Raw genomic sequence first — 13545 nt, forward strand, 5'->3', positions numbered from 1 at the left:
TAGTCTGAAGTAAGGGAGCCTGATTCCTCCAGCTCCGTTTTTCGTTCTCAAGATTGCTTTGGCTATTCGGGGTCTTTTGTGTTTCCATACAAATTGTGAAATTTTTTATTCTAGTTCTGTGAAAAATGCCAGTGGTAGTTTGATAGAGATTGCATTGAATCTGTAGATTGCTTTGGGTAGTAGAGCCATTTTCACAATGTTGATTCTTCCAATCCAAGAACATGGTATATCTCTCCATCTATTTGTATCATCTTTAATTTCTTTCATCAGTGTCTTATAATTTTCTTCATACAGGTCTTTTGTCTCCTTAGGTAGGTTTATTCCTAGATATTTTATTCTTTTTGTTGCAATGGTAAATGTAGGATAAAATCTAAATGTTTTAGTGTGTATCATTTTACATGATTTCCCACTAAAACCAAGCTTCTGTAATTAATCAACTGATTGCACTTGATAAAAGGTATCCACTATGAAAATAAATGATATAAAATGCATTTGATATAACTGTTCAGCTGATAAGCCAGATGAACTTCTTGCTAAGTGGAGAAACAAATACCTTCATTGTAAAAGCCAGTTCCTGTTGGTCATTATATAACTTCCATCTTAATTGAAATTCCTAAATTATTATTCTTGTACCAACCTTTCCACTGAGCTATACACACATATATCTAAATGCCTACTTGATATCACCTCTTTGATACCCAACAAGCATCTCAAAGTTAACATGACCCCCACCCCCATCCTAGACACCTGCTACATACTTGTTGTTTTCTGTCTTGGCAAATGACACTACCATTCATCCAGATGTTCAGGACAAAAATTTAGGCATTATATCTAACTTATTCTTTTCTTCATATGCACATCCAAGCATCAGCCATTCCTGTTAGTTCTACACTTAAATTGCATCCCAATTTGACCATTTTTCATTGACTTCACCATTTACTACCCTAATTCAAACCACATTCATATCTTAAGACCAGTGGTCTCCAAAATAAATCATATAGAAGCAAAACTGCCCACTGACAATTAGAGACCTGAGTCAACAGGACAAGTGGAAGTCCCCAGCCAGGTCCTTCTCTTCCCACCCCCATCCCTGTCCCATGCCATAAGGAGCCTTAGGTTTGGACACTCCAGCTTGCATATCTAAGCTCTGTCTAATCTTACCAAATAGCTTCCACTTGACCACCATGTACACATAGGCAACACTTTCACCTTTTGTAGGACAGATCAAGGGATGGAGCTTTGGACACAGAAGAGGTGTACAGGCTCTGGAAGCAAGCTTGATGCTACTTGAGTGAGGAATTCTCAGATACCCAAAGCATGGTCTGAAGGGGTTTGTGAGCTCTGGACATGCATGTCTCTTTGCATATGGACTTCTCATCAGGAAGGAAAGGCCTTGGCCAAAGGAGGGCCAAATTGTAGCTTTTTGTTTTTTTGAAATATATTTATTTATTTGGCTGTGCCGGGTCTTAGTTGCAGCATGCAGGATTTTCGTTGCTGAGTGTGAGATTTTTGTTGCCATGTGGGATCTTTTTTTTTTTTTAATTAATTAATTTATTTTTGGCTGCATTGGGTCTCCGTTGCTGCATGTGGGCTTTCTCTAGTTGCGGCGAGTGGGGGCTACTCTCCATTGCGGTGCGTGGGCCTCTCATTGCAGTGGCTTCTCTTGTTGTGGAGCAAGGGCTCTAGGCGCACGGACTTAAGTGGTTATGGCATGCAGGCTCAGTAGTTGTGGCGCACGGGCTTAGCTGCCCCGCAGCATGTGGGATCTTCCCAGACCAGGGATCAAACCCATGTCCCCTGCATTGGCAGGCGGATTCTTAACCACTGCACCACCAGGGAAGTCCCTTGTGGGATCTTTTTAGTTGTGGCATGCAGGATTTTTTACTTTTTTAGTTGTGGCATGCGGGCTCTTAGGTGCGTGTGGGATCTAGTTCCCTGACCAGGGATCGAACCTGGGCCCCCTGCTTTGGGAGCGTGGGGTCTTAACCACTGGACCACTAGGGAAGTCCCGGTGTGACTCTTTGTATGTTAATAATTATTAAAATGTTAGAGGTATTTGTTATTTTAATCAACTGGGTACTAATAATTATAATAACTAAATCTTTAAGGAAACTTTGACACAGAGCATTTTGGTCACAGGATAAGAATTAAAATTTCATTTTTGTTGCAGAGAAGTAAAACAAGATTTAATAAAAGATTTTTGAGGATAAGCAGTTGTTACATTAAGATAAAATTGAGTGATGAAAGTGGAGTGGAAATGATTTCAAGTAAAAGGTACCATGTAAAATTTCTAAATGTTAAAAAAGAGGTCTTCCCTGGTGGCACAGTGGTTGAGAGTCCACCTGCCAATGCAGGGGGCGCGGGTTTGTGCCCTGGTCCGGGAGGATCCCACGTGCCGCGGAGCGGCTGAGCCCGTGAGCCGTGGCCGCTGAGCCTGCGCGTCCGGAGCCTGTGCTCAGCAGCGAGAGAGGCCACAGCAGTGAGAGGCCCGCATTCCGCAAAAAAAAAAAAAAAAAAAAGAGCTTGCTCGTGTGTGTTTAATGAATGATGAAGATATCTAGCCTATTGAAAACATGCTAGAAATTATATCTTTGCATTATTTAAACTTATGAAAACATTGTAGGTGTCAACTTAAAAATGTAAAAGGGAGTACATTATTTTTAAAAATTGTTTCAAGGGGAATGTAACAAAATATATGAAAGACCGCTGCTCTGATAAAGGAAGATCAAGCTTAGTTAATGATGTGTCAAGGTATACCATCACAGACATGTATGCTATTGAGAAGTAAATAAGGTTGACCCCTGTACCAAACCAGCTATCTGAACTTTCATAAGTTGTCACACTTCTGATATAAAGGAAATTACACAGTTCTTGGCTCTTAGAAGTTACCCATTAAATTTAAATTCTCTTCCCTAGAAATTAGTAGTGGGTTTTATATGTATCTGGATTTGACAATCACAAATTTTGGTGTGGGAGGTTCTTCACTAGCGTTAATGTTAGGGTATGAATGCTTTCCAAACATCTCAATAAGCCGTGTCTAGTAAGCCCTGGTGCTTTATTCTTCAGTCCACAGGGTTATATAAAAACATTCTAGGGCAAAGAATACGGATGGTCAATTAAAATAACTAAGACAAGAAGTTGTTCTTGGTTTCTTCACTCTCAATTTTACTTCATTCTCAATACAAAGAAGAACTACTGCCTTCAAATAAGAAACAACTGAAAAAACAGAGCTTATAAATACAGAGTACAGTTTGGTGGTTGCCAGGGGCAGGGTGCGGGGGTTGGGCAAAATGGGTGAAGGGGATCCGTTATAAAATAAATCATGGGGATGTACATGTACAGCATGGTAACTATAGTTAATAATACCGTATTGCGTATTTGAAAATTGCTAAGAGAGTAGATCTTAAAAGTTCTTACCATAAGAAAAAAAATTTTTTTGTAACTATGTATGGTGATGGATATTAACTAGACTTACTGAAGTGATCACTTTGCAATACTTACAAATATCAAATCATTCCATTGTGTACCTGAAACAAATGTAAAAGTCAATTATACATCAATAACTAATATACGTAATAGTCTACAAAACAAATCACATACCATGATTCTCACACTTGTTAGGATACTGAGGACTGTGACATCATGAGGGCAATTAGTGGTTTACCATGAAATATTTATATTCGATAATAAGTAAAGTTGGGGAAATATATATTCATTATAAAAATTACAACAAAATAGGTAAAAACATCAGTGCATCGAAATAACTACATATTAAACTAGATGTAAACTATTTCACAATTTGTATTGCTTTGTTATTAAGACACCATTACTAAATATGAGCCAGTTTTTGTTACCTACTAAGATTCCTTTATAAGGAAGTAGAAACATTGTTAAGAAAAGTTCCTGGGAAGAAATATAACTTGGAAAGTTATATTAATTTATTTTCCAGCAAATTTTAAAACGCTCATATGCTGATTACTTCCCTGTTGTTGTTTTAGCTCCAAGCATGTCTTTCTCTTATTCTGTGATGCTAGGGCTGGGACTCTGACAAAGACATTTCCTATTCTCCCTTGCTAGTTGGCTTCCTGTTATAGTTTGCCAATGGAGGCATTAAAGGGATTTTGGGAGACAGAAAGGGAGAAGGAACCCGCTTCCTATTTTCCAGATTTTTTAGTATCTCTCTAGCAGCATCTAGATATATCTAGTATATCTCTAGCAGAATCTCTCTAGCTTGCCTGTAGAATCTTTCTGCTTTCCCAGCACCAGTACCAAACCTAGTTAACAGCCAGCCTGACACCCCTCTTCAGAGCTTTTAGGTTCTAGTAAACCCATCTCTTCCCCTTTGTTCCCCAAGCTCTAGGGTTTAGCTGCTTCCTGAAGTTACAAATCTCTCCCCTTTTTGCTCTTTGAGGCCTTCCTTCAAAATTGTGTAATCAATTTCCTGTAATTAAATCTTCTGTTTGAAATTCCCAGCATAGTTCTGCTTTCTTGATTAGACCCTGATAAACAGAGTCCTACGACAATTTCTTTGAGCAGTACAAACACTTAGTTGACATACTTTGAGGACCACTGCTGTACTCTACTGGAGATGACTGGGCTCAAACCAGTGTTGGACTTGGTGGTATGAGACAAGAAAAATAAAGGACAAAAAGTCTTCTTATGATCAATTACTGACATATGAAGAGATAGTCATACATACAGTTTCTCTGAAGGTACACCTTACCAGTCAGGAAGTATCTTAAATTTCTAGCACTTTAGAATGAAACATCCAAGAAGATCTCTAACCTGCGTGATAGTTAAGTCCAGGGAAGAGCTGTGTGATGCATTTGTCAAGCACCAAACCACAATTATCATCCAAAGAATTCTTTTTTTTTTTTTTTTTTGGCTGTGTCGGGTCTTAGTTGTGGCATGTAGGATCTTCGTTGAGGCATGTGCAATTTTTCATTGCAGCGTGGGCTCTTGTGACATGAGGGCTTCTCTCTAGTGGTGGCATGCAGATTTTCTCTCTCTAGTTGTGGCACATGGGTTCCAGGGCACATGGGCTCTGTAGTTGTGGTGCTCGGGCTCCAGAGCATGTGGACTTTGTAGTTTGAGGCACGTGGGCTCTCTCGTTGAGGCACCCCAGCTCAGCAGTTGTGGCGGGCAGGCTTAGTTGCCCCACAGCATGTGGGGTGTTAGTTCCCTGACCAGGGATCAAACCTGCGTCCCCTGAATTGGAAGGCGGATTCTTTACCACTGGACCACCAGGGAAGTCCCATCATCCAAAGAATTCCTAAAGGGTAAATTTCCCATTAAAGCAACCCAACTATTAAATGTTTGTGGAGCCTTAAAAAATAATTGCTTGCTTTCTTCTGAATGTAACAATGCAATGTAACAACAGTTTCACAGAGTAAAGTGCAAATCACTTTAGTCCTAGTAGCCAGACTCCCTTTGTCCAAGACTCTGGGGCTTTAGCTATTAGAGGGCTCTTTCTCGGGAGGGGATTGGAGGGAATCTCCAAGGATGTGTTCTTATTTCAAGAACTTCCCTTTGCTTCCACACACCCCCACTTACCGAGATCTTGACTTGGGTGCACCTTCCAGATCTTCCAAGGTCTGGGGAAGAATGTTGGTTTGTTTGGAACCTTCACTGACAAAGACTATCTCCTTGACCAAACTTTTAGTCAGACTCCTCTGAACCCTCTTCTTAACTAGGCTTCAACCTTTGGGCTTCAATGTTTGTCTTTGCAACACCCACTTTTAGCAAGAATTCTGTCATGTCAGTTTAGCTTGAGTTCTTGATATCTGATCAGTCTCAATATCTAATTAAATTCCTCATCCACCCAGGTGGTATCTGATCACTCTGGCCAGCCCTCAGCAAGAATCCTGTTGGTCAGTATAGTGAGAATTCCCCCCTACCCTTTATGTCTCCTCTTTGTAATTTCCCATGAACTGACCACCCCCCAACCCCAACTTGCTCCTTGCCTCTAAATCCCCACTTGTTCTTGCTATATTTGGAATTGAGCCCAGTTCTATACTGAAGTCTCTTTCCCCCTATTGCAATATTTCCTATTAAAAAAACAAAACAAAACAAAAACCCCTCAACTACTGTTCAGCTCTGGTTTTCTTTAACATCACTCAGGGGTTCACATTCTTCTCCTCCTGACTGTGGACAGTTTTTCTTAAAGCTGGGCCCTAATTAAAGTTTTAAAGTGAAAAGGAGAAACAGCAATAAACCCCAGAGCTGTTGGCTACAACATTATAAATGGCTTTGGTGCAAATGAGCATCTTCCTACAACTGGAATATAATTACCCTCTGTGCCTGGCATCACATATGGGGCAATCAGAGAAGGGATAGTAAAAATGAGGATAACACTGACCCCACCCATGGCCGGAGGTGAGGGGTTGGGTGGGGGTGGGAGAACAGTTAGACCTGGAGACAGGCACACACACAGACACACAAACACTCTTCTCCCACGTACTCAACCCTAAAGAAAAGCCCAGAAACACCGCCCATTATGGGTAAACTCCTGCGATCTCTGGGATAAGAACACAGTTACAGAAACGTCATGCCCAAAGTCAGCCACAGTTCTTCACACACCCACAATCACTCTCTCATTCTTGGCGTGACAGATCCACAATCTGTCACACAACGACCCACACTCATGGGCGTGACTGAAAATACAGAAGCTCACTGCACCGACAGAACCCGTTGCCCCGTAGTGAGCAAGCACAAAAGTGTGCAGCGACAGTCGCACACACAAACCGCCCCACCTGAGCATTCAATAACAGTCACGGACGTGCACAGCTTCACCACTCCCTCACACACAGTAGCCCAGAGTCATTTGAGTGCCCAAGATCGCCCAGGGTCGCACACAGCGTTCCGTGTACCCGCACCTGCGGCCGCGGTCACCTGTAGCGCAGGCGCGATGTCGAGGCTTGTCTCGGGGCCCTGTGGGAAATGTTGTTCTTTCCGCAAAGAGGCCGAGGCGCAAAGCGTTCTGGGGCTCGTGGTCCGCGGGGTCGGAAGGAAAAGCCGAGTCGCTAGTCCAGGTTCCTGCAGCTGGAGTTTACCCAGCGGAGCTCGGTGTCCCGCGCGCCTCAGTCCCCGCCCCGCTCCGCCCCGCAGGGGATTCTGGGAGGCGACATCGCCGGTCTTGGGTCGTTGGGCGTGTTTCCAGAGCCAGCGGGGCTGGGAGGTGAGTAGGGCCTTGCTACGCGCGAGAGCCAGAGGGCAGGGCCGGGCTTGGGGTGGACCGGCAGGGAACGGGGTAGGAACCAGGAGGGCGCCGCCGAGGAGACTGTGTGACAGGCTGCGGGTGTGACAGGGTGTGATCTTGTGTGTCACCGTGTATGTAATTGTGTGCGACTGTGACCGTCTGTCTCCGGTATAAAACTCCGAGTCTATGTGTGTTTGTGCGTGACTGTCTCCGCAGGTGTAACTGTGTTATTGTGTATGGGTTTGTGAGAGATTGCGGGTGTGACTTTGTGTGTGTGTGTGTCGCTGTGTGGGTGTGTGTGTGACTGTGTTTGACCCCTTGTCCCTGTGGATATAACTGCGTTTGAATGTGTGTGACAGAAAGTGTCATTACGTGCCCATGACCATCTATATCTGCAGGTATAATTTTGTGTGAGTAACTGTGACAGGATGTGTGACTTTGTGTGGTATGTCACTATGCATGAGATTGTGTGTGACTGTCTCTCTGTTGGAGTAACTGTGTATCGTCATCTCTATCTTTGTGTTAATACCACTGTGTATGTATGTGACATTACAGTCGCAATTATGTGACCATATATATGTGTGTGATTGGGTGAGAATTTGTATGTGTATGTCAGACCTAGTGTGTGATTGTGAGACACAGAAAGATTAAAATTACTCACCCACATTCACACAGTTACTAAATGACAGAATCAGGACTTAAGCCCAGGCAATTTGGCTCCAGAGGCCTTGCTTTTAATTGCTAAACTCTCTTGATCTTTCCCACGCTGTGAGGGTGAAAAATGGGGGCCCTGAGTTCTGAGGGTGTTGGAGAGTATTGTCTGTGGTCTTGGACTAGGACCCTTCTGGACATAGAACTTAACCTGGGTCTCTTTGTTTGGTCCCCTTGTGAGTAACAGAACCCAATCTAAAGACACTGTGGTGAAACCATCCTCATATTGGCTGCCTTTGGGGGAGGAAAATCCAACCTGAAAGCCCAGTCTTCCTCTCCTTAGGCCATGGAGTTTGAGATTTTAGGTTTGTCCTTGTCAAAACTCTTCCATGTTTGGTGCTGAGAGAGCCTGATCCATGGCTCTTTTTCTCACATACCAAGTGAACTAAGTGTTTGGTTCTGACTTCACGTAATAAAGAAAAATGCTCTCATTTCCTTTTCAACTGTGTGTGTAAAATCTAAGTGGCAATAAGGGTGGCACTTCTCTATGCCAGGAGTTGGCTCAAGCAATCTTGACAGTGAGGAAAGGTTCTGACAGTTGGGTTGATTTGCCCAAGGTCACGTAGCCAATGAGGAAAGGAATGGAGAGTCAGTGTGTGTCTGGGGGTCTATATAAAGCACAAGTCTTTCACAGCACCTTTCAGTGACTGATGGTTCATCTCAAACTTGAAAAGTATTATTCAAATGATACACAGCGATTTGAAACAGCAATTTAAAAGCTATTTTTTTTTTATGCAGGTGCTACTTAGAGCTCCCAGGTGCTGAGAAGACTTCACTAATTCTCCTCTTGGGTTGCAAAGGCTTTTATAAACAAATTCAAGCTGCATTACACTAAGGAAATAATTTTCTTACAGATTGAGTTGGTTAGTGCAGAGTAGCCCAGAATTAGGGGGTTGTATATCTTAAATTCTAAGTCAAACACAACTATCTTTGTTTTCAGAGTGAAGAAATGTTGGCTCTGAGAAGACAAGGAACTTGTTTCAGGCTGTGCAGTTTCTTGTTGGTTTGGTATTGAAATTTGTCAATGTTTGCCTCAGGCTGAATTTCTGTGGAGTAATAGAGGTAACACCTGCCACCTCCGAATATGCTTCGCTGAAAAACATATAGCATTGATTTCTCAGGTTATGCTGAATATTTCCCATACAAACATTGTGGTCTCTTGAAAGAGGACCAGTTTTTGAGCCACACTGCAGTTTGACTGTTACGACTTTGAGTTAGCTGTTTAAGCTTTTTGAACCTCAATTTCACTTGGTGGTAAAATGGGGATAATAATACCTACCTTTGCAGTTTTGTGAAGATTAAATAAGATAATGACATACACAACATGTGTAACATTGCTATTTATATTACAGGAGCCACAGTAAGATTTATTTATTTGTTTATCAAATATGTTTTTAGCACTTACAGTGGTTCTGGCATTATTCTAGCACTAGAGATATACCGGTGAACCCAACAAATCCTGGCTGTCTTAAATCTTATACTGTTGTTTGGGAAGACAACAGTTAACAGAAAAAAAAAAAAGTAACATGTCCAATGATGTTAAATGCTAAGAAGAAAAATAAATCAAGATAAGGAAAAATAATAACTGGGAGGGAGATTCCCTTTAGGTAGAATAGGGAGGTCCCTCCAATGTTGTTAACAATTGAGCACAGATAAGAATGAAGAGAGGGAATGTGCCGTGTCCAGGCAAAAGGAAAAGCCAAGGCCACAGCCTTGAAAAAGGAGTGTGGACAATGTTTGAGGAACTATAAGGAAATCTGTATGCCTGGAGTAGGGTGAATAAGGGGGAGAAGAGTGGGAAATGAGGTCTAAGGGGCAGCCAGGGCTAGATCATAAATTGTCTTATTGGTGATAGGATGGACTTTAGATTTTGTTGACTTCAGGCTGTGTGTCCTTAATATCAGTCAGGAGTTCAGGGGTTAAGTTCAGCTTTGGCCTTTTTTCTCAGATCTTGGAACAGGGTAGGGCTGGTCCATGTAAAGAAACTAGAGACCATAAAGGGGCAAAAAACTCTGTGAGTCTCAGATCAGCAACATAGGGCTGCTCTGCCATTTTTTTTTCTTGTTTAACTCTCCCTTCTCAGGACTTTGTTCTCCAAAAGAGAAAATTGAAGAAGGAAGGAAGAATGGCTGTTGGACTATGTAAATCCATGTCCCAGGTAAGTTGATGTTTTCACTTTGTTTCCAGAAATTCCACATCATTTCTCAGGACTTTGGGACCTCAGAGAGAGTCACAAGTAGCCCAGTGAGCGCACTCTTCACTTCTCTCTCTCCACTATTTGTTCATATAATCCTTCTACAAAACATTTAGTTGCTATTTTTACTCAGTGTTGTGCTTAAATGTATGATAGAACAGAACTTTTCCTCTTTAGATGAATCACGATTTGTTGTGTTGGAGATGAATGCAAGTGAAATAAAGGATGGAGTGTGATTATCAAATAGGGAGGTCAAGGATGGTTTTTCTGAGAAAGTGACAGTTGAGCAAAGAAAAACCTGAGTGAAAGTAGGGAGTAAGTTTTGTGGCGATCTGGGAAGAGCTTTAAAAAAGTAGAAGGAATAGCAAGTACAAAGTTACTGTGTTGGGAGCATGTTTGATGTGTTCCAGGGATAGCAATAAGCCAGTATCCTCAGACAGAAATGTGCACTGTGAGATTAGAGCAGTAGCTGGGAACCAAATTATGCAGGCCCTTAAAAGTCATGACCAGAACTTTGACTTTTGTTCTAGAGGTGAAGGAGAACCATTAGGGTATTTGTGATGTGATTTGATTTATGTTTTAAAAGGAAAATAAATAGCAGAGAAGTAACAGTGGAAGCAGGGAGGCCAGTCAGGAGACTGCTGCAGTAATCCAGGTGGGAGGTGATAGCTTCCTGGACCATGGTGGTGGCATTGGAGCTGGTGAGATTCTGGGTGTATATTGGAGATATAAAATATGGGATTTGATCAGGGATTGGTTGTGGAGTATGAGAGGAAGAAAGAAATCATGAATGACTACAAAGATTTTTGACCTGGGCAATTGTGTAAATGGTCATGCCATTTACTGAGATGGGAAGACAGGGAGGGATGAGATAAGAATCAAGAATTGAGTTCTAGATATATTAAATTCGAGAGACCTGTTGGATATCCAAGTAAAGTATTGATTATATATCTAGAGTTCAGGACTGGAGATGTGAATTTGAGAGTCATTAGTGTATTTAAAGCCATGCGACAGGATGAGATTATCTTGAGGGTAGGGTTTTGGCGAATGTAGATAGGAAAGAGGTCCAAGGACTGAGCTTAAGGCATTCAATATAAGAGGCTGACAAGAAGAGGAGGAACCAGCAAAAGAGACTAAGAGGGACTGATGTAGAAGGAAAACCAGGAGAGTGTGGGTCCCGTGAGTCAATAGTGGAAAGCATTTCAAGGAGATGATCAACTGAGTTAAATTCTTCTGAGAGAGACTGAGGAAGATGCTAGGACCATATGGGAGTACTTGGCAAACAGCATTTTTTTTTTAAATTTCAGGGTTTGGTGACCTTCAGGGATGTGGCTCTAAATTTTTCCCAAGAGGAGTGGGAATGGCTGGACTCATCTCAGAAGGATTTGTACAGAGATGTCATGTTGGAGAACTACAGGAACTTGGTATGGCTTGGTAAGGATATGTATCCCCCATAATTCAAATCTTCCCTATGAGGTGTTTATGCTTCCTCCATTGGGAATATCTAGGACATCTTAAATGCTTAGCTGGATTTCTACTTCGTGTTCCCAGGAAATTATTCAAAGTAGTTTCACAGAGTTATAAATGAGTATAGTTCCCTTTGCTCTAGAATGATGGTTTGGGATAGCAGCATTAGTATGGCGTGGAAATTTTTTTAATTGCAAATTATGGGGTCCCACTATAGACCTACAGAATCTGGGAATAGGCCTAATAGTCTGGGTTTTAATGAGCCCTCCAAGTGATTCTGATACCCATTAAAATTTGAGAACCACTGTGGCTTCTGATTCAGTAGGTCTGGTTGGGGCAGCCTGAGAATTTGCATTTCTAATAAGTTCCTAGGTGATGGTTCTTCTGCTCTAGTACTTTGAGAACTGCTGCTATGAAAGAAGCTTTGTCTGTCTCATTCTCCATTCAAGCATCTTTCCATTCTCTGGCCCTTCCTCTGATGTCCTTTCTTGCCTAATGACCAAGAGATTGAGTCTGAGTCTGGAACAGCAATAGCAAGTTGATTTGTTTATCTATCTGTCTGTCTTGCTGGCTCTCATTTTTCTTCTCCTGTAAACAGGACTTTCCGTTTCTAAGCCCAACATGATCTCCTTATTGGAGCAAGGGAAGGATCCTTGCATGGTGGAGAGAGAGATGTCAGATGGTCAATATGCAGGTGAGTGACGGGGAACAGGGAGGGCTGTTGTAAGGTGACAGCACAAGTGGTCATAAGAAGACTGCCCTGCATTTGAGGAGGCTGTCCTGGGCTTCAGGGGGTCATTTCCTCTCTATTTCTATCAAGTTATATTCTCAATAATATTTCTACCTATACCCTGAATCTTGTTCCTTTTAAGTTCTTCTTTCCCCTTTATGGATAGAGTTATATACATTTCTAGATTTCTTTTTAGAGTTTTAATTTTATCAAAGTTATTATCAAAGTTATGCATGCACATTGGTTGAAGAGACAAGTTGTTTTATAAGGCTTATTCCTTTAAAAAAGGAGGTCTCTTGCCCGCTTCCCAGTTTCCCTCTCCCTGGAGGGATCCACTTTCTCTACTTTTGCAGCTTCTTTTGGTGTCTCCTTCACGTCTCTAATAAATATGTTTATGTTGCTATTTCTTGATTGTTTTTTTCAGGTTTAGTCCTCATCCAATATCTTCATTAAGAAAATAAGAATTTAGTACTTTCTTATCCTGAATCCAACATGTGTGTGAGCATGCACGCGCACACACACAATTTCTGTCTTCCTATCTCACTGATATCATAATTTTTAAAGTTTTATTTTTTTAATTGAAGTGTAGTTGATTTACCACATTGTGCCAATCTCTGCCGTACAGCAAAGTGACTCAGTTATACACATATGGACATTCTTTTTTTTAATATTCTTTTCCATTATGGTTTATCACAGGATTTTGAATATAGTTCCCTGTGCTATAAGTAGGACCTTGTTGTTTATCCATCCTATATGTAATAGTTTACATCTGCTAATCCCACACTCCCAGTTCTTCCCTCCCCCACCCCCTCCCTTTTGGCAACCACAAGTCTGTTCTCTATGTCTATGAGTCTGTTTCTGTTTTGTAGGTAGGTTCATTTGTGCTATATTTTTAGATTCCATATATAAGTGATATAATATGGTATTTGTCTTTCTCTTTATGACTTATTATGGTAATCTCTTAGTTGTATCCATGTTGCTGCAAATAACATTATTTCGTTCTTTTTATGGCTGCGTAGTATTCCATTTTGTGTGTGTGTGTGTGTGTGTGTGTGTGTGTGTGTGTGTGTGTGTACCACATCTTCTTTATCCTTTCATCTGTAGATGGACATTTAGGTTGTTTCCATGTCTTGGCTATTGTGAATAGTGCTTCTATGAATATAAGGGTGGATTTATCTTTTTGAATTATAGTTTTTTCCAGGTATATGCCCAGGAATGGGATTGCTCGATCATATGGTAAAATCA

General features: G+C 41.5%; 1 protein-coding gene across 1 annotated transcript in view; it reads left to right on the forward strand.

Annotated features, from left to right (window-relative positions):
- The window catches only part of ZNF527 (zinc finger protein 527), a gene marked incomplete at its 5' end in the record, with an annotated part of 46212 nt that overhangs the window by 24452 nt on the left and 8215 nt on the right, over positions 1–13545 (forward strand). The window contains 4 exons of the mRNA XM_079906636.1: positions 6612–7177; positions 9993–10067; positions 11411–11537; positions 12169–12264. Coding sequence (XP_079762762.1) covers positions 6612–7177; positions 9993–10067; positions 11411–11537; positions 12169–12264 — 864 coding nt within the window. The remainder of the gene's footprint in view (positions 1–6611; positions 7178–9992; positions 10068–11410; positions 11538–12168; positions 12265–13545) is intronic.

Source organism: Stenella coeruleoalba, assembly GCF_951394435.1.
Source record: "Stenella coeruleoalba genome assembly, chromosome: 20".
Taxonomy (NCBI): Eukaryota; Metazoa; Chordata; class Mammalia; order Artiodactyla; family Delphinidae; genus Stenella; species Stenella coeruleoalba.